This window comes from Geotrypetes seraphini, chromosome 5 (assembly GCF_902459505.1).
Source record: "Geotrypetes seraphini chromosome 5, aGeoSer1.1, whole genome shotgun sequence".
NCBI classification, from domain to species: Eukaryota; Metazoa; Chordata; class Amphibia; order Gymnophiona; family Dermophiidae; genus Geotrypetes; species Geotrypetes seraphini.
The window spans coordinates 262,829,340-262,854,986 of record NC_047088.1 but is presented as its reverse complement, the minus strand read 5'-3'; the positions used below and the strand labels follow the sequence as shown (position 1 = coordinate 262,854,986).

The window sequence follows — 25,647 nt, the reverse complement described above, 5'->3', positions numbered from 1 at the left end:
GAGGGAGGGGAGGGACAGGAGGAGGGCACCACAAACCCTGACACTGACCTTAACACCCCCCTCTCCCCCTTGCTTTCTAGTCTTTCCCATAATCTGGAATGGATCATGCCGGCTGTCTTGGCAAGAAAGGTGTCACTGAGGACCCAACAAACTGTAGCCACTTCCCCTTCTTCTGTTCCCTCAGTCCAAAGTGAAGTGCAGGAAAGGAGGGAGGCACTGATTTATTACCTTACAGCCAGGGGAGTGGTTACAGCATATCTTATCTCCCCTGCACAGATGGACTCAAAGCCATTGGCTGCTAAAAATATGCACCTATAACATGCTCTTCCCCATGAACTGGGAGCTGAGATGGCAGATGGCCTCACTTCCCTCCAACTATCATCCCATCTGCAGGAGGGAGGGATGGGCCAAGGAAACGGGTTGTGTCTTGTCTAAATTGAAGAAGAGATTGCAGGGCAACCACAGATTTTTGGCAGGGATATATGGCAGCGGGGTAGATACCACTTTTCGAAAAGCAAAAAGCAAGCAGAAATCAAAGTGGAATTCTTTATTAATCAGGCACCAGGCCACAATTTATGCAAAGTTCAAAGGTTTCATGTTTATGTGTTTCAGAGATGGGAAAGACAAGATCAGGCAGTCAGAGTTACCATGATTCGCAGATCATTCCCTCTGTAATTCCCCCACCTGAGCACTGTGTATTGATGCACCTTCTTGACTAGATTGTAAGCTCTTTTGAGCAGGAACTGTCTCTTCTGTGTTTTGACGTACAGCGCTGTGTGTGTTCAGTAGCACTATAGAAATGATTAGGAAGAGTAGAAGCTGTCTGAACACGCAGTGACATCACAATGCATCTGGGTCATACCCAGAATTCTTGATGACATCATAATGCAGCTGTATGATGTATGTATTGATGCGCCTTCTTGTGCAGTTTGTCTGTCTTGACTAGATTGTAAGCTCTTGTGAGCAGGGACTGTCTCTTCTGTGTTTTGACGTACAGCGCTGTGTATGTCCAGTAGAAATAATTAGTAGTAGTAGTAGCATGGAATGTTGCTACTCTTTGAGATTCTGGAATCTCGATACTCTTTGGGGATTCCAAATAATAGCAACATTCCAGAATCTCAAAGAACAATAACATTCCAGAATCATGACTCGATCCGTTGGGCTCCGGCTCTGGCAGGGTTCAATTCCAAACTCCAGCCCACCTTCTAAGCTCCGATATCTGTCTCCTCATTCCCTCTGTAATTCCCCCACCTGAGCACTGTGTATTGATGCACCTTCTTGACTAGATTGTAAGCTCTTCTGAGCAGGGACTGTCTCTTCTGTGTTTTGACAAACAGCGCTGCGTATGTCCAGTAGCGCTATAGAAATTATTTGGAGTAGTAGCATGGAATGTTGCTACTCTTTGCAGATTCTTCATGGAATGTTGCTGCTCTTTGGAGATTCCAAAGAACAGCAACATTCCAGAATCTCATAGAACAATAACATTCTGGAATCCTGACTCGATACATCAGGCTCATTCTCTGAGAGTATTCAAATCCAGACTCAAACCCCACTTCTTTGAACATGCTGTCAATTCCAAACTCCAGCCCACCTTCTAAGCTCCGATATCTGTCTCTTCATTCCCTCTGTAATTCCCCCACCTGAGCACTGTGTATTGATGCACCTTCTTGACTAGATTGTAAGCTCTTCTGAGCAGGGACTGTCTCTTCTGTGTTTTGACGTACAGCGCTGCGTATGTCCAGTATAGAAATGATTAGTAGTAAAGGCCTACATTTCCAGGGCCTACCTTTGCCAGAGGCACAATTCTCTAACTGGTGCCATCATGTAATTGACATGTGATCGGTAGCCGCCTACAACGGCATCAGTTAGAGAATCCCGGCCTATATGCAGGTCCTTTCTCTATCCCTAGTGGGCTCACAGTCTAAGTTTTAGTACTTGGGACTTGCCGGGGATTTATTCTCTATGAGGATTCCGCATCTCTGAGCACTTGTGATCGCAAAAGGTTCCCATTAGTTGGGATCGAGGGTCAATCATTTGTCTCCTCTGCTCTATAATCTGAGCCCACCAGCCCCACCCAGTTCCAGCCATAGAGGAAGCGCAGCAGAGGGGGAGAATCAGCTGAGGGGTGGGGCATGATGAACGTGCTGTTTCCAGGGGTGGGAGGTAGAGACATTGCACCGGTGGCCATATTATGTTGGGAGCCCGACCTGCTCATTTGCTTGTGCCCAAAGGGTTAATCCTGCCTGTCTTTGCCACCTGAACAAAGACAAAGCAAACAAATGGTTTAAGAAGTGCACATGAGAATGGATTTCTAGCACTTCCCTAACTGAAAAGCATCCCTGGATGTTAGGAGAGCCTGGGCCTGTCCTTTACCATATGGCAGAGCGTTCCAGGAACCAGTGCACTTTACACCCTGTTCCTGAGGATGATGGTGGACCCTGGCACCACAGAACATGAATGGGTAGATGAGGTGAACACCTCCACCCCGCCCCGTGGAAGATGCAGCGTTAACAGTTCTGCCAGCAATAAAGTATAGTATGACTCAGAGAGAAAGTGTTCATGGCAATGGACTAAGGAACATGATTTTCGCAGGAGTTGCCATTGGAGCCCACTCCGTCCTGTCACTGGAGCTTCTAGAAAAGCCCTCCCCAGCTCATCCTAAACCAAATCACCACATACTGACTTTCGTTTGTTTTCTACGATTCATGTTCTAATTAGAGATCCTCTGTGTTCATCCCACGCTTTTTTCAATTCTGTCCCCATTTTAATCTCCACCACCTCCCTCGGGAGGACATTCCAGGCATCTAGCACCCTCTCTGTGAAAAAGAATTTCCTAACATTACGTCTAAGTCTGCCACCCCCCTCTAATTTTACCATTTTCCTTTCTCTGGCAAAGATTTGTTTCTATATTAATATCTTTCAAGTATTTAAACGTCTCCCCATCCCTCCTCTCCTCTAGAGATACATATTCAGGTCTTCCAATCTCTTCGTGTACGTTTTTTGGCGCAAGCCCCAAACCATTTCTGTCATTTTTTTAATCTGGACCGCTTCAAGTCTTTTTACAGCCTTAGCCAGATTCGGCCTCCAAAACCGAACACAGTACTCCAGGCGGGGCCTCACCAATGACCTGTACAGGGACATCAATACCTCTTTCTTCTGCTGGTTATGTCTCCTATACAACCCAGCATCCTTCAGGCTACAGCCAGACTGGGGGGGATTCTGCCCCAAGCAAGCTCACTAATCTGCTGATTGGCTTTAACTTAGACATTATTGTAGCCCTTGTGCACGCCCCCCCCCCCCTCCCCCAAAGCACTACTCCAGCTACATCAGGGGTCTCAAAGTCCCTCCTTGAGGACCGCAATCCAGTCGGGTTTTCAGGATTTCCCCAATGAATATGCATGAGATCTATGTGCATGGACTGCTTTCAATGCATATTCATTGGGGAAATCCTGAAAACCCGACTGGATTGCGGCCCTCAAGGAGGGACTTTGAGATCCCTGAGCTACATGGACACATTGGGTTTCCCTTGCTCAGTAAGGGACCTTTTCGCCATCCCAATGGTCATCATCTTCATCCTTATGTTTTCGCTCCTGGTTCCTCCAGACCAGGGCTGTAGTGTTCTGGTCTCGGAGGATGAAAAAGAGAAGACTGGGTCTGGGTCGTTAAATGTGGTCATGGGTTTGGCCCGCAAGTGCCTCCGATTCAGGCTCTTAAAGTTTGGAATTAAGTCAGTTCTGTAGTGAGTCACTTGATTTGGTCATTCTTGCTGGAGCATACTGAGGCTGCAGGGCAGGCACATATCCCATTGGTCTGGTCTAGCTTCGCAAGCCAACACAGCAGAGTTTTCCAGGCCGTACAGTTCCCTCTAGTGCCATAAACTGGAACTGCTGCACCCTGTCCAAGTGACAATGTGGTCTCTACAGCTCTTGTGATTCTCTGCACCTTTTTCATGGTGGATCAACCGAAGCCGATACAAAACACAGCAGCGGGCCTCATATATTACAAATTGAAATCTCACCATGTCACACCACTGCTTATAGGGCTAAACTGGCTACGGATAGAAAAGCAAATAGAATTCAAACTATGCTGCTTAGCATTCAAAACACTAAATGATGACACCCTTAATAGCTTCCCCAGATTTACTGAACTATTAGGTAGATACCACTACTAAGCATTTCTATAGCGCTACTGGGCATATGCAGCGCTGTACATCAAAACACAGGACAGTCCCTGCTCACAAGAGCTTACAATCTAGTCAAGAAGGTGCATCAATACACAGTGCTCAGATGGGTGAATTAAAGAGGGAATGAGGAGACAGATATCGGAGCTTAGAAGATGGATTGGAGTTTGGATTTGAACCCTGCCAGAGCCGGAGCCCAACGGATCGAGTCAGGATTCCAGAATTTTATTGTTCTTTGAGATTCTGGAATGTTGCTGTTATTTGGAATCCCCAAAGAGTTTCGAGATTCCAGAATCTCAAAGAGTAGCAACATTCCATGAAGAATCCCCAAAGAGTAGCAACATTCCATGCTACTACTCCGAATCATTTCTATAGCGCTACTGGACATACGCAGCGCTGTACATCAAAACACAGAAGAGACAGTCCCTGTTCACAAGAGCTTACAATCTAGTCAAGATAGACAAACTGGACAAGAAGGTGCATCGATACACTGTGCTCAGTTGGGGGAATTACAGAGGGAATGATCTGCTAAACAGCTAATCAAAGTAACTCCGACTGCATGATCCTGTCATTTCCAACTCTGAAAAATATTGAATACAAGAAACCTCATAGCAAATCATTTAACTCTTTCATTGGCAGATGGTTGAACGAGAGCAACAGTGCCACGTAACGGGCATTTGGAGATGCAAATCTTCCATAAGAGCCATAGAAGGCACATGTTGTTTCTGAGCAGCAATGCCAAATAAAGGGTTAACTACCAAATTGCAAACGTATGGAACTCTCTTCCCACTATACGCACTGTTCCACCAAAAGTCTGAAAACATGGCTGTTCAAGAAGCCCGTTAGGGGCCTAAGAAGACAGACTCTGTAATAAATGTTTACGGATAAAAGGACAATGCTATTGGTTACTTACTATTTTTAGATTTGTAATTCATGTAGTCGCTAGGACTTGAAGACGAGTCGATGGCATCTAACTACAACAGAGCTGTTGTTACCCCTTCCAAGAGGGAAATTTTTTGCCCATCCTGATTTTAAACTTCCATCCCACAGCAAGGTAGTATTTGCAGTCCATGATTCTATCCATTGAAATCAGTGCTGCAGGTCCCACAATGCATCAGGACGAGGTTGGAAGAAATCCAGCACTGGCCAAAAAGTTGGGATTGGTTTGGATTTATTAGCTTGATACACCACAGTTTACAATAGTGCCATAATGGTTCACAAACGTATACATATAAATCAGGGGTGTCAAAGTCCCTCCTCAAGGGCCTAAATCCATTTGGGTTTTCAGGATTTCCCCAATGAATATGCATGAGATCTATTTGCATGCACTGCTTTCATTGTATACTAATACATCTCATGCATATTCATTGGGAAAATCCTAAAAACCCAACTGGATTGCAGCCCTCGAGGAGGGACTTTGACACCCCTGATATAAATGTACTATTGTACTATACCAGGGGTAGGCAATTCCGTTCCTCAAGAGCCGGAACCAGGTCAGGTTTTCAGGATATCCACAATAAATATGCATGAGATAGATTTGCATCTCAAGGAGGCAGAGCGTGCAAATCCATCTCATACATATTCATTGTGGCGATCCTGAAAACCTGACCTGGCTCCGGCTCTCGAGGAATGGAATTTCCTACCCCTGTACTATCCTATCTGCAACAAAAATGAATAACTAAAAACAGCTCAGTATAATTCTCTGTGCCGCCATCTTCGTGATCACTTAATAAAAATATTGGCTAGATAGCTTTACACGCAATAAGACTCCCTCCTTAGCAGCTCTGTAACCCAGTGGTTCCCAACCCTGTCCTGGAGGAACCCCAGGCCAATCGGGTTTTCAGGCTAGCCCTAATGAATATGCATGAGAGAGATTTGCATATGATGGAAGTGATAGGCATGCAAATTTGCTTCAAGCATATTCATTAGGGCTAGCCTGAAAACCCGACTGGCCTGGTGTTCCTCCAGGACAGGGTTGGGAACCACTGCTGTAACCAACACGTGGAGCGGCAGAATAAAAAAAAAAAGTCTAAGTCTGTTTTGGGCCTAGGGCGCTAGTCGCCCATAGTCCATTCTTGAAAAATACGTCCAAAATATTTTTTTTTGAGAATCGTCTACTTCTAGGTCCAGCTGTTTGATCGCCCAGACTGTCAAGTTGTCTATCTTTATACCGCATTCTCATCCAAAAAATTGTCCAAGTCCCAAAAGCCTAGAAAAAGACCTTTTGGATGTGGGAGGGGCCAGCAAAGTGATGGACTGGCCACCTAGACATGGCAACAGAGCAGTGGGGCACCTTACAGGGCACTGCTGTGAACGTCACAAAAAGGGTGCCACATAAACATCTCACAACTCCCTTGCAGGTCATGGTGAGCCCCCCCCCCCCAACCTACTATACCCACCTGCCTACAACTCCAATAGCCCTTATGGCTGCAGGTGGCACCTATATGGCAGTACAGTAGGGTTTGGGGTTTTTTGGTGGGCTCATATTTTCCACCATGAATGCAATGGTTAGAGTGGCTTATGGGCCTGGGTCCTCCTCTCTATGGTTCACTAGCCCACCCCCAGGCTCCTTAAGCCACCTCTGTGCAGCTCATGTTCTGGAGGCAGGTATGCACTTTTTTATTCCGATTTTTATGGGGGGGTCAGTGATCACTGGGGGAGTGTGTGGGGGTCTGTATTTTGTCCCCCGCGGTGATTCTCTGGTCACTTTGGATACCTTCTGGGCACTTAGACCTGTTCTTAGATCGCCTAAATCACAACGTATAAGTTCTGTCCAAGCAGTCTCGTCAAACTTTTGATTATCGCTGCAGGACGACTAAGTTTGGTCGACCCACATCCCACCCTCCTCCCGCCCTAACCACGCCTTGAAAAATGCTCCTTTTCGCTCTGGACGCACAGTGGCAGTCAGAGGCCTACAATGCCTCTAGATACGTCTAAAAACCCGTTTTGATTATCCTGTCTTTTAGGTTGTCCAATTGCCGATTTAGGCGTGTTTTTAGATGTATTATCGTTTCGATGATGAACCTCATAAATCCTCTTACCTTAGTTTTAGAAAACTTCTCAAAACGCACCTCTTCCGCGAACAGGGCTCTTAAGCCCCCTTGCCCCCTGCTTCTCCCCTTTCCCACTCTCCCCCCGTTCCGTCTGCTCCCCCCCTCTCCCCACTAGGTCTCTCTCTCGTTACCGCTTTCCTTCCAACCCTACCTTCTGTTTTACCGTTACTACTGCTAATTCTCAGTTAAAGAGTTCCCCTCGCGCCACTCTTCATTGTATGTAATTTTGTTAAAATTTTGTAAATCCGTGTGTCACCGCGGATCGTAATTAATGGATGTGAACCGCCTAGAACTTCTTTGGGTATGGCGGTATACAAGAATAAAATGATGATTATTATTATTAAATTATTATTTTGTATATCAGATGCCTGGTTATCGCAGTGCTCACAGCCTGTGGCCAGCTTCATTCCCTCATCACAACCTATCTAAAAGACCTGCATGGCCATCCTGTCTGCCTGTCACGTTCATTAGAAATTCAAGATTGAACCAACAATCCGATAGTATTATTACAACCTTTATTTGCTACGCTTTGCTCCTTGGCGTCTTGTTCTCTCCCACTCAGATATACAGTAACAGCTTTTATAGCAGCCAGTATGAAGGTGGTGTAAAATAGGCATATTTGATCCTGATCCATCCTTGCCCTTTTCAGGAATCGGACCATAAATGTCTGCCTGACCTCAGCCCTATATCACTGGAGTTGCCTTTGAAACCCTCGCCAGTCCATTCTGATCACTATTTATCATTTCTATAGCACTGAAAAGCGTACGCAGTGCTGTACAATCGGCACGCAATAGATGGCCCCTTCTCAGAAGAGCTTACAATCTAATTGGACGGAAAGCACATATAGGGGTTGAGCACTTTCTTGCAGAGAGAATGCTAGGATAGACATAGGTCATTTTATGGTGAGCGGGAGTTTTAAAGCAGAATAAAAAAAAGTGGGCTTTTAGCTTGGGTTTGAATACTGCCAGAGACGGCGTCTGATGGAATAACCAAGTTACCCAATTCCGGACTGTACGACAGTCCTGGATTCCTGACCACACGTCCTGGTGCATTATGGGACTTTCAGCCCTGATTTCAATGGGCAAATTCAGGCACTTTAAATCCCACAATGCTTTGGGATGTAAACTCAAAACCCAAGATTGGTAGAAAAATCTCCTGGATGATTTGGCAACTCTGCTTCCCCGCTGCTGGCTCTGCCTTCTAAGCACCATTCCTGTCCACCATAAACAAACTCATAGCTGTTGACGCGTTAAGTTTTGTTTTGATATGTGATGATAGAAGCCCAAGGGGCCTATTTTGATGTTCCAAAATGACCTTAGCTTGCCTTTGGTTGGTAGGGTGACCAACTCTCCTTATTCCCTGGGAACTCCCTTTTGAAAGGGCTTACAGACAAATATACATAGGCTAGGACTAACAAACATGCAAATTTATATTCTATACTGTGACCTGTATATTATATCCAATGTAAATTAATTGCTTTGTTCAATATTATCCATTCCATGAACATTTGCTGGAGTGACAAGACTAAATCTCCCTTAAATTCATGGCCAACAGTTGGTCACCCTATGTGTTGGTGACACAGGTCCTTTTCTGGTTTTCAGAGACACCAAATTACCTAGTTCCAGGCTGGAGATTTTGGGCAGTCTAACCATCTCATCCTGGTGCATTATGGGAGTCACAGCACTGTTTTCAATAGTAGGCAAATCATATGCTGCTTTGGGATATAAATTCAAAACAAGGACTGGTCCAAAAGTCTCCAGCATGGAACTGGGTAAATTGCAATCTCTGTAATTTCTACAGCTCCCGTCTTCCACCTCCTTACAGGTCTGACACTCAGTGCCAGGAGATGCCAACTTACTAGGCTTGCCAGACGTCTGGCTTTCCCGGACATGTCCTCCTTTTGAGGACATGTCTAGAGGTCCAGAGGGCTTTTCAAAACCTGGCACTTTGTCGGGGTTTTGAAAAGCTTCCGCCATCGAGACGGCATCCACAAATGCGCACATGCAATGCGGTGATGTCACACGCACGTGCGACATCATCGCATCTGCGCATGCCGTCAGGTGGGGCAGGGGGGCGGGATGTGAGCAGAACTGGGCATGCCTGGGGGCGTGGTCATGGATCCGGATTTTCCTTCGGCAAAATCTGATAACCCTACAAGTTCCCCAGTTCCAAGCTGGAGATTTTGACGCAGGCCTGGTTTTGAAGTTACCTTCCAAAGCAGTGTGGGGTTTGTGCCTGATCTTGCCCATTCAAATCAGTGCTGAAAGTCCCATAATGCACCAGGCCCTCTGTATTTTGAGACAAAGGCAATGTTCTCCCTAAGCTGCGCAGCTGCACAGCTTTTAGCAGGAGGTCATGGAGCTGGTGGAGTCAGGACCGGAACCCCTCCGGGAACACTGCCAACCTCATCTTGATGCATTATGGAATCTGTAGCACCGAGTTTAATGGATAGGATCATGGACTACAAGGTGTAAGTTTAAAACCAGGACTAGCCAAGAGTCTCCCTCCTGCAATGATGACTTTTGAGAATAATATCTAAAATTTAGTGCTTTGCAGGGTTTAGCTAATATCTTACTAATTGCTCAATAATATTTCTGTAATGTGCTCAGTAACTACCACCAGCACAGTCATATTATTAAATATATAATCACCATTTCATTCCACACACAGGTTCCCGACTCCTCTATTTAACCAGGAAAGCGCAGCATGAATTCTAATCTGGGTTCGTAATTAAGTCCAATTTCAGTAATGCAAAAGAAAAAACTCTTGAGACTATATATAGACAATTAAAATTAAAGTTACCATATGGCTCCAGGAAAAGGAGGACGGATTGAGACATCTGGATTTTACTTCCATTGAAAGCAATGGAAGCAATACCCGAATCCCAATCTGGAGCCATATGGTAACCCTAATTAAAATACAAATTACATTCATGTCTACGGTAATCCTGGCTAGAGGTTCCAAAAAATTAATACATTTCTTTTGGTCCACAAGGCTAATTTTATTCCTTGTTATAAAATTGAAAAACATACCAAATTTTTCAAAGTAAAGTTTAGCGGTCACCTCAACTCGCTTTATTTTTAAAACTATCGCTAAGCTTACCAGTATATTCTTGTGCACTCGACAAATAATCAACTGTTTTTGATATAGGGCGCTGGTCTTTGACCAGAGGGCCGCCACATGAGCGGACTACTGGGCACGATGGACCCAGTACATTACATTAGTGATTTCTATTCTGCCGTTACCTTACGGTTCAAGGCGGATTACACAAGAATTGTCATGATGTTGAGAAATACATTCGGTGGATTACATGAGATTTCCCAAGAGCTACCTTTGATGCAGAAGGAAACGTCTTTCAGTCGCTGGCCATTAAACAGAGAACAAACTGCTTCTGTTCTTCATCTTATGTCAAAGTATCGTCGTATTTTTCAGTGACGCTTATCCCTCGTTCTGCTGCATCATTAACAACGGTCAGTTTGGATGCCCGATTCCAAAGTTCCTTGAAAACTAGATCGTCCGTCCACTCTGCGGGAAGTTTCTTCAGGAATATTTTTTGCTTTTCTTGATCCTCCTTCAATCAAGAGATTCAAAAAATGACCGTGTTCTCCGTGTCACAAGACTTTCAAAGGTCACAGGTTCCGTTTCATCTGTTTGCATGAGGCATCGTGGAATGTCTCGCAATGGTGGACGCAGTAAGATTTGCACCATTTGCAGCTTTGTTTCTGGTGCGATTCAGTCATCAAAAAAGGCAAGTGCTGCTAGGTGCTCGGACAGAAACCACTCGTAGATGCCTGGAAGTGGCTGCGAACACCTTCTTTGCATCAGTTTTATTCGTCTAGTTTCTTCAACTTCCTAACGCAACAGCCTATGCGTTGTGTCGATATCCTGGCCCGATCCCATACCGCCATCGCTGACTCACACGCCAACTTATAGCTTTCCAGTGAAGGTTTTTCTTCGTCATAGTGATGAAAATTGACCAGTCGAAGAACATCCAGTCCACGTGGCAGCCTAGCAGTTGACAGCTGACAGACTGACTTCCCAAGGAGCCAGTTCTCGGGCGCAGATCACAATCAACTACATACACAACACACAAGCAAACAGTGCATGCTGGGGTGACCTCTAAATGTTGTCTAATCAAGCTGAAATTTGACACATGAATAGAGAATGATACGGGGACAAAATTTTCCCCATCTCCACAGGAACTCATTTTCCTGTCCCGGCCCCATTCCTGCAAGCTCCGTCCTCATCTGCGCAAGCCTCAGACGCTTTCAAATCTTAAGTAGCAACATTCTAGAGCTCAGATTGTGATGTCATAATGCCTCATCCCACCAATGCCTAAGCTCCGTCCTCATCTGCACAAGCCTCAGACGCTTTCAAATCTTAAGTAGCAACATTCTAGAGCTCAGATTGTGATGTCATAATGCCTCATTCCACCAATGGCTAAGCTCCGTCCTCATCTGCGCAAGCCTCGAACACTTTTAAATCATAAGTGTTTGAGGCTTGTGCGGTTAAGGCAGAGCATATAGGAATGGGGAAGGGACAGCGACAAAACCAGTGGGGATGGGATGGGGACACTGAGTTCCTGCAGGGATGGGGACAAATTTGTCCCCATGTTATTCTGTACACATGAGTAAGACATACCAAGTGGACAAAAATAAGCCTTGTGGAGACAAGATTTAACAAGGTTGATTTTTGTTGCATACATCCATGGACCACCCTAATGCCCAGGACATGGAGTGACCTTGACTAGGAAGGAGGGGAACCTTCCAGACAATCTCACCTGCAATGACATCAAAGAAAGCCCAAGACATTTTTGCTTCTTATAAAGATATTATTTTCAGTTAAAATCACACAGAACAAAGGCACTTTGATCTTTTCTGTTTGTTTGTTTCCCATAGTTAAAATCAGCTTGCCGCAGTCCAACAGATACACAAGAGAGACAGCAAAACCCTGGCAGCCCTTCCCTGATGGGAAATGCAGTAAAACAAACAAAAAAAAAAAAAGGACCCAAATCCAGAACAATCAAAGAACATTGATATTTAAGCAGTCAACTGGAGACGACACAGCCCGCCATTTTGCCTCTGACTCTGGTTGCCAGATCTGTGCTGCTAAAGGCCCATTTGCCCCCGAGGTCAGTGCATCAGGATACAAGTTTACATAGAAACCATATTATCAGAATGAGCATCGTTTCGGAACCCTCAGATTTTGGAGACCCCAGAGGGGGAGCCTGCAAGGTTAAAGTGTGACAGGACTACCAGTGCTTACGTGGGAGGTGGCTGGTCCTGCTCTGTGAAGCACATCCCACTGGACAGAGAGATGGTACTCCTAGGATGGGGTTCTCAAGAGCCCAGCGTAACATTTCATTTGAATAAGAATGTTTAGGAATCAACTACATCGGTATCCTGTGATGTACTGGAGCTCCCCCTGGTGGCTGAGGGACAGGATGCAGGTCCCTGTTGCTGTGAAAGCTCAAATACAACAATTTCCATTTGTCAAATGTAGAACTCACGCTGGAGGGATGGAGGCATCTTTCTTCCCTGCTGAAATGCACCGAATGGGGGGATTTTTACACGAGATTCAGTGGGGGAAAAGGAAACATTTTTGGTCATACAGAGAGAACAGAGACTCCCTTTCAGAGGCAGAGCTAGAAACCCCAAAATATTTAATATAACACCTAGAACTTTCCAGATAGTTCCAGAAGTTTAACAGTCCCCCAAAAACATATCAAATGTTCTTCCAGCCAGAGCCAGGGGTGGGATTAGAATTAGAAAATGACATGGGGACAAATTTTTCCCTGTCCCCGCGGGAACTCATTTTCCCATTCCGTCCCCACAAATTCTTTTCCTGTCCCTTCCCCTGCCCCATTCCTGCAAGCTCCGTCCTCATCTGCACAAGCCTCAGACATTTTAAAACCATAAGTGTTTGAGGCTTGTGTGGTTAAGGCAGAGCTTACAGGAACGGGGCAGGGACAGCGACAAAACTCAAGGGGGCGGGACATGGAAACTGAGTTCCCGTGGGGATGGGACAAAATTTGTCCCCGTGTCATTCTCTAATTAGAACCCTGAACTTGCATATAGCAGCTTGGAGAACTAGGGCCCAGCTCAAGTCCTGTGCCCACACAACCCCAGGAAAATTAAACATTGTAAAAGTCGTATACATGCCGTGAAGCCTAAGGAACAAAATGGCAAAACACAGGGATAAGGAAAGGAAGAAAACTGGACCCTAGAGCAGCTGCAAACATTTCCTCTCTATGGCAGTGCGTCGCCATCCAGGCTACTGTGAGCGCATGTGTGTCACGACAGGAAAATGCCTCAGTTAGGGGAAGGTCTGTCTCCCCTTTCCACACATTTTTACATTTTATTCACTTCTCTTTGCATACAATTAACCAAATTGTGTCTGTACATAGAAAAACAACTCCCCTCACCCTGCCATGTCACTTGCTCTAAACACCTATATTACATGTATTTATATACTGAAGTGTGACTGTTTACAATTCCAGGCGTTCCCACGTTCCCTAATAAAGGCAATGTGGACTCAGGATAGGATCTGACCCCCCCCCAAAGGCACTGCAAAAATTCCTTATCCAAAAGATTTAAGGCAAAGTGTGAATACTGTGTTTCTCAATGGTCAGCATAAGCTAGGGGAGGGAAGTCTTGGGAGATACCTGGCATTCCCCCCCCCCCTCCACTTTCCCATTTAATGGGTGGAAAGGGACCAATGGATCCAGTCCTGGTTTCACAGCCAGCATTCTATGTTTCTTATGAAAAACCAGAACTACAAGTCTCTGCATGCAATGGGGCAAAATCCGGCCCAGATAATCTTCCTGAAAATATGGATCAGGCTGAAGACCCTACAAAGTGCTAAGCTGTGCCCACGAACACAAGCAGAAATCCCTTCTGCCTCTGGGAAGGAGAAGCAACAGGAAGACTCAGGTCTGGAGGTACCCCGGTGCATGCAGGGACTTGTAGTCCCAACTTCTCCAAGGACCACAGAGGAGAGGGTTATAACCTGGAGTGCCTCAGAAGTTCAGGACTGAACTGAAGCAGTTGGCTAAATTACTCCAGCAGTATTCAACCTAACCCTGAAGTATCCCTTGCCAGCTTGCTTTTTGGGCTATCCACAGTGAATAAGCATAAAATGTAATGCTCCCATTATATGCAAATTACCTCATGCATAATCATTGTGGACACTCTGAAAAGCTGACTGGCCAGGGGTAGTCCAAAAATAGACTGAGAATCCTTGTATTTGGTATAAGAAGAGCTGACAAGTAACCCAGTTCCAAGAGAGAGATTTTAAGCTGGTCTTAGCTTTCTGACAACCCTATCCTGATGCATTATGGGACTTGCAATCCATATGTCAACCAAAAACCAGGAATGACCGCAAAATCTCTCCCTGGCTTTGGGTACTTAGCAGCTTGATACATACAGAAATCCCACTGCTATTACATAGCAATCTTGCAGTTCACACAAAACAGATACAGGCTGGATTCTCCGTAACTGCTGTGCTAGCAGTTGGAGGCTCATATATTTCATACTGAACCCTCAGTTTGTTCTAAGCTAGCTGCACTCCAGCCAGGGCAGTAATCCTGTCCTGGGCTCCTAGTTCACACTCGTGCACGCCAGTCCCTGCAAAATTTACTTCTCCATGCGTGCAGAAGGTTGTGGAGAGGCAGGAGAAGTGCAAAAGCTGGGAAAACAGGCACTTCTGGCACTTAGGAATTAGAAAAAAAAAATACTGCTCCCCTTCCTGATAGGAGGCTGAAAACGCCGGAAGACTTGTCTCCAAAGCAAAGTCAGTTGTGTTCCAGCAGTGACAGTCTAACAGGTCACTGCTGAGGCAGCGTGGACTAAAAAGGCACCGAGAGTCTGGAGAATGGGGTGGGGAGGGGGTCCTCCGAAACCTCTAGGACCTGAAGATGCTCACCTGTATCCCTATGGCACCTACCTAATAGCTGACTGAAGATAAATTGTATATCCTTCAGAAGTCAGCTCAATCCTAGCTCAGGGACATAATAATTGTATGTAGATTTTTAGAAATACGCATATGCTTATCTGGGGAACTTACTGCCCTGTGGTCACTCTGAAGTTTCTGCTTCCTCTGCATTCGCTCTCAAAGGGGAGGGGAGAAATGAATTTTTACTGCTAATACCCAAATGTACTTGGGTCAACTGAGGCACAGAGAGAGCAGGGTCCAGGGTTACAAAGTCCCTCAGTCCCAAGGCAAGATGACCAGGTCAGAAAACCACAACTGGAGACTCGGGTTCAGTGCCATGGAGCCAGCTGGCAACAGCAAAGTTCACTCAGAGCTTCCCAAACTTGTCACTGGAGGGCAGGCAGATGCAAATTTATCTCATGCATATTCACTGGGGAGAGCCTGGAATCCTAATCAATTGTGATGCCACCAGAACGGGTTCGGGAAGCTCTGTGTTAAGAAAATATATAGATCTCTTTCTGAATTTTAAAAAGTCCTGCAGAAAGCCAGGAGGCTGGGAAGTGCTAAGGTTCCTTGGGCAGGTGCCGATGGGACTTACGCGTAGGTCCCAGATCTGCTTAATTTCTTGGTTCAAACTCTTGCTACATTCACCGTTCACTGCAGAGAGAAACTAGCAAACAGAGCATAGAATGTGTTTCTCCAGCGATGCACATCTTGAGCTTTAGACTCTGTGTCTCACTACAGAAGCCGAGTGTGTGTAGAAGTCTTAAATGATGCAGATATACTCAGGGTGCTTGCTGTCAGGGGGGGGGCAGGGGGGGAGGGGGGATTTTAAGTGCAATTTTTATTTCTTTCCTTTTGTTCCAAAGAAATGCAATTTAGTAAAATCAGCCCTATGGCAGGCAGTCTGATGTGCACCGGACACCTGTTATACAGTGTCAAAGTTCAGCTATAACGGAAAACACTGACCCAAGGAGACTAGTGGCCAGCTCAATGCTGTGGACATGCAACCTCTGCACTATTGAATGCAATGGAGCGGTCGTGTCAGTGTCACAAACCAAGAGTGGCCTGAAGTTCCCACCCCCAGCTCTGCGACTCCATCCCAATACCTAGAAAATTGGCTTCCGGGGGTCCCGCAGGTACCTCTGACCTCCGTAACGCAGAGCTGATCCCCGTCCACTAGCGAGGCGCCACCATGCTAACCTAACGCCAGGACCGTGGCATAGCGCAGTCCAGTCCTGGTATAAAACTCTACTGTTGGTAATCCGTCACCTCTAACAGTCTGGGTTGAAAATTGACCCCCCCCTTCCTCCCCAAACTGGCTAGTATCTAATACTGCATGGAGGTAAATCGGCTCGTGGTATAAGTCTTCCATTCTCTTAGAAATTTAAAGTTTTAAGAAAATACTGATCTGAATTGTGAAAAAGAGAGGTGAAGAGGCAGACCCCCCGAATTTAGCTCCAAGACAAGAAAAAAGTTCCTGGCGTGCACGCCACCCAGCTAATCCTGCCTTACCCTCCTCTTTCCATCCCCGTCTCATGATTTAAAAAAAGTAGAATAAAAACATTTTGCTTGTTTGTTTTCAAGTGTTAAGAAATAATGTTACTTCACCCGCCCTCACTGGATTTCTCTGAAGATTAGAAGCATATCCGTATACAGCTATCCTGCCCTCCCCCACCCCTGCCCAGGCCCTGCTCCCCTTCCTTCCCAGGCCCCATGTCCACCATTCCCCGGCAGAGTCCACCGTCCGAGCTCAGCACTGCTGGTGACAGGAGTTCTGGGAATCTGGAAGCGCTGCCCGGCAGGACGAAAATCCTACGATCGAGGCGTGGCAGCCCTGGGGACCCCTCCCCTCTTCTGGATCACTAGCTGCCACTCCGATGCTGTTTCAGAACTGTGTATACATTGTCCACTTTTCTCAGTCTCTCAAAGAAAGGCAGAAGGTCCAGCAGCTCTGTGTCTGTCATATCATCAAACCAGGAGGCCACGGGAACCTAGGGAAGACAGAAGAGACCAAAAATGGCATTCCAACCAGACTTTGTCCGTTCCCCCAGGGACCACTAGTTCTAGCCCCAGCCCCTAACCATCTACTCTGAAAATGATTTTAAATCACCCCCACCCCCACCCCCAGACAAGATCTCCCTAATGAACAATCCTGAAATAGAACTTGCATACAGGTCCAGAGTACATGAAAAGCCTACTAGAAACCTCAAGGCCTGGATCTGTGCTTATCATACTCTAGCCCCCACCTCCAACCTGCTGTTCTTCCTCTCTCATATCCATTGTCTTTCCTGTCCCTGGTGATGCTAAGCTCTTTGGGACAGGCACCTTCTTTACCTAACGTACCAGTGACTTTCACCACTTGGTAATGCATCTGTTTTATGAAGTCATGGATACAGTTGAGGGGAACGGCTGGGTTATGGGTTGAAGGCTATATCAAAAAGGTGGGTTTTCAGTCTGCTTTTAGGGAAGGGAAGGGGCTTCGCGAACAAACTCGGGTAATTTATTCCAGGTATAAAGGGCAGCTAGATTAAAGGAACCAATCCTGGAATTGGCAGTGGAGGAGAAGGGTAAAGCTAAGGTCAACCGGAAATGAAGTATAAATCACCTGGGTATGTACAGTATAGAGAAGGGAGATGAGCTGTGCTGGAGAAACAAGGGCTTGCAGGAAAGGTCCAGCTGCCCGTCCTCACAGTGGCCAATCCAGGTCCCTAGTACCTGGCCAAAACCCAAGGAGTGGCAACATTCCATGCAGAATCTCAAAGAATAGCAAGATTCCGGAATCCCAGAGAGTAACAAGATTCTAGAACCCCATAGATTAGCAACATTTCATACAGAATCTCAAAGAATAGCAACATTCCATAATCCCAGAGAGTAACAAGATTCTAGAATCCCAAAGAGTAGTAACATTCCAAACAGAATCTCAAAGAATAGCAAGATTCTGGAATCCCAGAGAGTAACAAGATTCTAGAACCCCAAGGAGCAGCAACATTCCATACAGAATCTCAAAGAATAGCAAGATTCCGGAATCCCAGAGAGTAACAAGATTCTAGAACCCCATAGATTAACAACATTTCATACAGAATCTCAAAGAATAGCAACATTCCAGAATCCCAGAGAGTAACAAGATTCTAGAATCCCAAAGAGTAGTAACATTCCAAACAGAATCTCAAAGAATAGCAACATTCCAGAATCCCAGAGAGTAACAAGATTCTAGAACCCCATAGATTAGCAACATTCCATACAGAATCTCAAAGAATAGCAACATTCCAGAATCCCAGAGAGTAACAAGATTCTAGAATCCCAGAGAGTAGCAACATTCCATACAGAATGTCAAAGAATAGCAATATTAAAGAATCCCAGAGAGTAACAAGATTCTAGAATCCCAAAGAGTAGCAACATTCCATACAGAATCTCAAAGAATAGCAAGATTCTAGAATCCCAAAGAGTAGCAACATTCCATGCAGAATCTCAAAGAATAGCAACATTACGGAATCCCAGAGAGTAACAAGATTCTAGAATCCCAAAGAGTAGCAACATTCCATACAGAATTTCAAAGAATAGCAACATTCCAGAATCCCAGAGAGAAACAAGATTCTAGAACCCCATAGATTAGCAACATTCCATACAGAATCTCAAAGAATAGCAACATTCCAGAATCCCAGAGAGTAACAAGATTCTAGAACCCCATAGATTAGCAACATTCCATACAGAATCTCAAAGAATGGCAACATTCCAGAATCCCAGAGAGTAACAAGATTCTAGAATCCCAAAGAGTAGCAACATTCCATACAGAATCTCAAAGAATAGCAACATTCCAGAATCCCAGAGTAACAAGATTCTAGAATCCCAAAGAGTAGCAACATTCCATACAGAATCTCAAAGAATGGCAACATTCCAGAATCCCAGAGAGTAACAAGATTCTAGAATCCCAAAGAGTAGCAACATTCCATACAGAATCTCAAAGAATAGCAACATTCCAGAATCCCAGAGAGTAACAAGATTCTAGAATCCCAAAGAGTAACAACATTTCATGCAGAATCTCAAAGAATAGCAAGATTCCGGAATCCCAAAGAGTAGCAACATTCCATACAGAATCTCAAAGAATAGCAAGATTCCGGAATCCCAGAGAGTAACAAGATTCTAGAACCCCATAGATTAGCAGCATTCCATACAGAATCTCAAAGAATAGCAACATTCCAGAATCCCAGAGAGTAACAAGATTCTAGAATCCCAATGAGTAGCAACATTCCATGCTACCGATCCATGGCAAGTAGTGGCTTCCCCCACATCTTTCTCAATAACAGACTATGGACTTTTCCTCCAGGAACTTGGCCAAACGTTTGTTAAAACCAGTTATGCTATCTGCTCTTACCACAACCTCTGGCAATGTGTACCAGAGCTTAACTATTCTCTGACCTTGTTAGACTAGCACAGAACTGACTTCTTTTTGGATTTGTAATTCACTGAGTCGCTAGGACTTGAAACTGAGTTGATAACACCTAACATAAGTCACATAGTACCTTTAAGAGAGCAAAGCCTTGAACCCCCCACCTCCCCCTGAAAGCCTTAGATCAGCATCATCCCTGTATTCCCTAGTTGCATGGTGAGCGCCTTCCGACCTAGGAGACCGTCTTCCAGCACTTCACATCAATTCTTTATGTAGGTCATGTAGGCATGTGCGACTTTGGACTGAATGACTGTGTTTTTGCTAAATGTTCTACTTGTTCTGTTTGAGAGATTAATAAAAACCTTCTTTAAATTAATCTCAAAAGGTACTGGGTATGAGGACTTAATAAAAGCCTTGCTCCGTGGCTGGCAGCTAGGATGTATCCTTGCAGTGTGGATAAGAATAAGAGGATAGACTGGCTGGGTTCCTACATGCTGCCTGCCCAATCCTATCACAAAGGTGATCAGGTTTCTGTCTTTCCTGGCACCTCATACAGAGTTCTTGAAAGTTCCAGCAATCATGATCACCCCAATACCCCTTCCCAGATAAAAGGTTTATTTGAAAGCTGCCCCTCTCTCCTGCTAAAAGTACCCCCTGTAATATCTTTGATTTTTTGTGATTGTCAGAACCTAGTTTCGCTGCTTTTGGTGCATCTGCCTGGTTCTGCCCAGTGGTCAGGCCAACCCTACCTCAGTTCCTGACCTTTTGTAAGGCCTTATCATGGAATCGCCATAGTTTCTCCCTCTCCCAGTCTTCCCAGTTACGTACTGCGTTATCAGGATGGAAGATGTAGGAGGCAGGAGAGTTGTCAATGATGATAATTTTGTTAAGGTCTCGTCCCAATCGGCTCAGGTCCTTCACATAGTTCCCTCGGTGGAAGACACAGGACTCACGGAAGAGGCGGGCCCGGAAGGCTCCCCATTTATCCAGCAGGTCAGCGACGGGGTCTGCATACTGCACAGCACACAGGGAAAGAGTGGTTTAACATGTCAGAATTCAGGGCGAGACATATCTTCAACCTCAGAACACACGGATGAACCTCAACCTAACTCAATGCCTCACCTTCATCTATAGATCATTCCACCCAGCAAGATTCTTTGTCACTTAGCAAGACTACAGATATCTACTCCAGGATCCTGTCACTCAACGAGATTACAGACACCTACTCCAGTGTCCCATGTCACTCAACAAGATTACAGACACCAACCCTAATGTCTTTCAATGAGATTACAGACATCCACTCCAGTGTCTCATGTCACTCAATGAGTTTACAGACATCAACCCTAATGTTCCATGTTTCTCAACAAAATTACAGCCACTCCAATGTCCCATGAAACACAATGAGATTACAGACACCAACCCTAATGTCTTTCAACGAGATTAGACATCCACTCCAGTGTCCCATGTCACTCAATGAGTTTACAGACATCAACCCTAATGTTCCATGTTTCTCAACAAAATTACAGCCACTCCAGTGTCCCATGTCACTCAATGAGATTAGACACCAACCCTAATGTCTTTCAACGAGATTAGACATCCACTCCAGTGTCCCATGTCACTCAATGAGTTTACAGACATCAACCCTAATGTTCCATGTTTCTCAACAAAATTACAGCCACTCCAGTGTCCCATGTCACTCAATGAGATTACAGACACCAACCCTAATGTCTTTCAACAAGATTACAGATATCCACTCCAGTGTCCGCTGTCACTCAATGAGTTTACAGACATCAACACTAATGTTCCATGTTTCTCAACAAAATTACAGCCACTCCAGTATTCCATGTCACTCAATGAGATTACAGACACCAACCCTAATGTCTTTCAACGAGATTAGACATCCACTCCAGTGTCCCATGTCACTCAATGAGTTTACAGACATCAACCCTAATGTTCCATGTTTCTCAACAAAATTACAGCCACTCCAGTGTTTCATGTCACTCAACGAGATTACAGACACCAACCCTAATGTCTTTCAACAAGATTACAGACATCCACTCCAGTGTCCCATGTCACTCAATGAGTTTACAGACATCAACCCTAATGTTCCATGTTTCTCAACAAAATTACAGCCACTCCAGTGTTCCATGTCACTCAACGAAATTACAGACACCAACCCTAATGTCTTTCAACAAGATTACAGACATCCACTCCAGTGTACCCTGTCACTCAATGAGTTTACAGACATCAACCCTAATGTTCCATGTTTCTCAACAAAATTACAGCCACTCCAGTGTTTCATGTCACTCAACGAGATTACTGACACCAACCCTAATGTCTTTCAACAAGATTACAGACATCCACTCCAGTGTCCGCTGTCACTCAATGAGTTTACAGACATCAACCCTAATGTTCCATGTTTCTCAACAAAATTACAGCCACTCCAGTGTCCCATGTCACTCAATGAGATTACAGACACCAACCCTAATGTCTTTCAACAAGATTACAGACATCCACTCCAGTGTCCCCTGTCACTCAATGAGTTTACAGACATCAATCCTGATGTTCCATGTTTCTCAACAAAATTACAGCCACTCCAGTGTTCCATGTCACTCAATGAGATTACAGACACCAACCCTAATGTCTTTCAATGAGATTAGACATCCACTCCAGTGTCCCATGTCACTCAATGAGTTTACAGCCATCAACCCTAATTTTCCATGTTTCTCAACAAAATTACAGCCACTCCAGTGTCCCATGTCACTCAACGAGATTACAGATACCAACCCTAATGTCTTTCAACGAGATTAGACATCCACTCCAGTGTCCCATGTCACTCAATGAGTTTACAGACATCAATCCTGATGTTCCATGTTTCTCAACAAAATTACAGCCACTCCAGTGTTCCATGTCACTCAATGAGATTACAGACACCAACCCTAATGTCTTTCAACGAGATTAGACATCCACTCCAGTGTCCCATGTCACTCAATGAGTTTACAGCCATCAACCCTAATTTTCCATGTTTCTCAACAAAATTACAGCCACTCCAGTGTCCCATGTCACTCAACGAGATTACAGATGCCAACCCTAATGTCTTTCAATGAGATTAGACATCGACTCTAGTGTCCCATGTTACTCAACAAGATTACAGATACCTTCCCCAATGTTCCATTTTACACCATAATAATAATAATAATTTATTGTTTATATACCGCCAAAGCCAAAGTAGTTCGAGACGGTTTACAATAAAGAAGAGCTGGACATTCAGCGAAAAAAACAATGAAATCTTTGAGATTATAGACAGTGACTCCAATGTTTCATTTTTATTATATGTACATGCTGTAGTGTCTCAGCTCACCCAGTAAGATTAAAGCATCTCTCCCAGTATTCCCACTACCCCCGGTGTCCCAGCTCACCCAGTGAAATCAGAGCAAATACCCTAGTGACCCAATACAGCCAGTGAGATGGCAGATATCTAGTCCTGTGTCCCAATTTACCCAGTGGGAATATAGCAACTATCCCAGTGTCCAACTCACTCAGCGAGATTTTAAGCAACTACCCCAGTGTCCCAAGTCATCCAGCATCATCTAAAGATATTTACTCTTGTATCTAAACACACTCAACAAGATTACAAATATTCATGCGATGGGCGGGATAGTAAAAATTTAAATAAACTTGATATACCCAGTTCCCCCTGATATTAAGCACTATTTAAGTGGTCTGAAGTAGCCACTGAACACTTAATTAGTATCTCTGCGGGTAGCGTGAATATTCAGCTGGTGATAACTGGTTAACTCCCACTGAATATGCACGAAAAAGATGCTAGGAATTATTAGAAAAGGGATGTCATAATGCCTCTGTATTGCTCCATGGTGCAATGACACCTGAAGTATTGCGTTCAATTCTGGTCTCCTTATCTCAGCCAGTCTTTGATGAGCTGGGCCTTATTTCTAGCTGAGCGGATGTTCAGGTAGGCACAAGGAAGAATGGATTGTTGTGGGGGGCAGGAGGGTATCGTACGTTGCAGATATTTTAGAGATCGTTTTTTTTTTAGGAGTTGGTCTAGGAGGGTGGCGGGTGGTATTGATCACAGGAATTGGGAAAGGACCTGCTTCAGTGCAATCGTGTATAAGTCGATGAGGGCGGAGGAGTTTGTCAGGACCGGGGATGCTAGTCCAAGTGGTGTAGGTTGAAATAGGTTCAAATGCTAGAACATTTGTAATCAAGCCTCTTGTGCTGAGCAAATAGAGGAGGAGAAAGGCGGGAAGGTTGTGGGTGATGCTGGTCATGTTGGAAATGTTGGCCTGGTCAGGAGGGGGGAGAAGATTCAGAGGGGGGGGCAATCTGGGAGGCTAGTGTGAAGGGGAGACTAAAACTGGGTTCACAAGGGGGGAGATTGAGGGGTGTTGGGGGAGGATAGAAAGAAAAAATCTGTGAACTTGAGAGAAGATGATCAGGTCAGGGAGGCCGCAAGTGAGAGTCAAGGAATATAGTACGTGGCCCTCAAGAGGGCTGGGAAGGCAGGCCGGTGCCGAAGTGGCTGCTGGGGGCGGGGCAAACCGCCGAACGCGACGCTCCTCCGGTGCAGTGAAGGGGGACGACTCGATCTCCCTTCCCCTTCACTGTGCTGGGGCAGGAAAAGGCCCGGTCTGCAGAGCCCTTAAGAGGGCTGGGAAGGCAGGCCGGTGCCGAAGTGGCTGCTGGGGGCGGGGCAAACCGCCGAACGCGACGCTCCTCCGGTGCAGTGAAGGGGGACGACTCGATCTCCCTTCCCCTTCACTGTGCTGGGGCAGGAAAAGGCCCGGTCTGCAGAGCCCTTAAGAGGCTGAATATCGGCTTAACTGGGTGTTTAACGGCCAAACAAATACTGGAGATTCAATGCCGGTCGCTGGAAATGGCCTAGCACTGCATATCCAGGTTTAACCATGGCGGCAGACAGTCAAGCCCTGCTCCCCAGAAGCTGAATACTGGGTCCATCCAGTGCTTTTCTTCCCTCAATGAAATTAAAGACATCTACGCCAGTGTCTCACTTCCCCCACTGAGATAACACAGTAACACAGTAACATAGTAGATGACAGCAGATAAAGACCCGAATGGTCCATCCAGTCTGCCCAACCTGATTCAATTTTAATTTTTTTTCTTAGCTATTTCTGGGCAAGAATCCAAAGCTCTACCCGATACTGTGCTTGGGTTCCAACTGCCGAGATCTCCATTAAAACCTACTCCAGCCCATCTACACCCTCCCAGCCCATCCTCCCCCAAAAGGCCATATACAGACACAGACTGTGCAAGTCTGCCCAGTACTGGCCTTAGTTCAATATTTAATATTATTTTCTGATTCTAGACCCTCTGTGTTCATCCCACGCTTCTTTGAACTCAGTCACAGTTTTACTCTCCACCACCTCTCTCGGGAGCGCATTCCAGGCATCCACCACCCTCTCCGTAAAGTAGAATTTCCTAACATTGCCTTTGAATCTACCACCCCTTAACCTCAAATTATGTCCTCTGGTTTTACCATTTTCCTTTCTCTGGAAAAGATTACCCTTCAAGTATTTGAACGTTTGAATCATATCTCCCCTGTCCCTCCTTTCCTCTAGGGTCGACATATTCAAATATTCAAATAACAAATATCTCTCTCAGTGTCTCTTCTCACTCAGTCAGTTGACAATTGTCTACTCCAATGATATTACATACATCTATCCCAGGGACCCTCCTTATCCAGTCAGATTACAGAAATCTACCCTGGTATTTTTCTCACCCAATCAGATCACAAGCTTTCATCTTACTGTCCCACCTCATGCAGTACAGTTACATATCTCTAGTCCAATGAGATTACAAGCACCTGCTACAGGACCTCTCCTCACCAAAGACAATTACAACATCTTCTCTCAGCATCCCATCTACAGTGTAATGTCTCTTCCTCAAGCTCTACCAATTAGACTGCAGATGATTTAATAGACAAGCAGAGTCAGTTATCCACCTATCCCTCAACAAACCCAACCCAGCATCTTTCCTCATTGAAAGGCAGAAAACTAATGTCATAAGCTTAGTGCAAAATAGACCAGGAACTTGAAAAAATATCAAAAAAA

General features: G+C 45.2%; 2 protein-coding genes across 4 annotated transcripts in view; both read right to left on the bottom strand.

Annotated features, from left to right (window-relative positions):
• The window catches only part of VIL1 (villin 1), an 86,200-nt gene extending 80,951 nt beyond the window's left edge, over window positions 1-5,249 (bottom strand). For all 3 annotated transcript variants that reach the window (XM_033945724.1, XM_033945729.1, XM_033945725.1), the window contains exon 1: window positions 5,094-5,249. The gene's annotated coding sequence lies outside the window, so the exon portion shown is untranslated. The remainder of the gene's footprint in view (window positions 1-5,093) is intronic.
• Window positions 5,250-12,878: 7,629 nt separating this feature from the next.
• Window positions 12,879-25,647, bottom strand: part of CTDSP1 (CTD small phosphatase 1) — a 67,455-nt gene continuing 54,686 nt past the window's right edge. The window contains exons 6-7 of the mRNA XM_033945739.1: window positions 20,384-20,569; window positions 12,879-17,159 (exon numbers count right to left, since the gene is read on the bottom strand). Coding sequence (XP_033801630.1) covers window positions 17,031-17,159; window positions 20,384-20,569 — 315 coding nt within the window. The 3' untranslated portion in view covers window positions 12,879-17,030. The remainder of the gene's footprint in view (window positions 17,160-20,383; window positions 20,570-25,647) is intronic.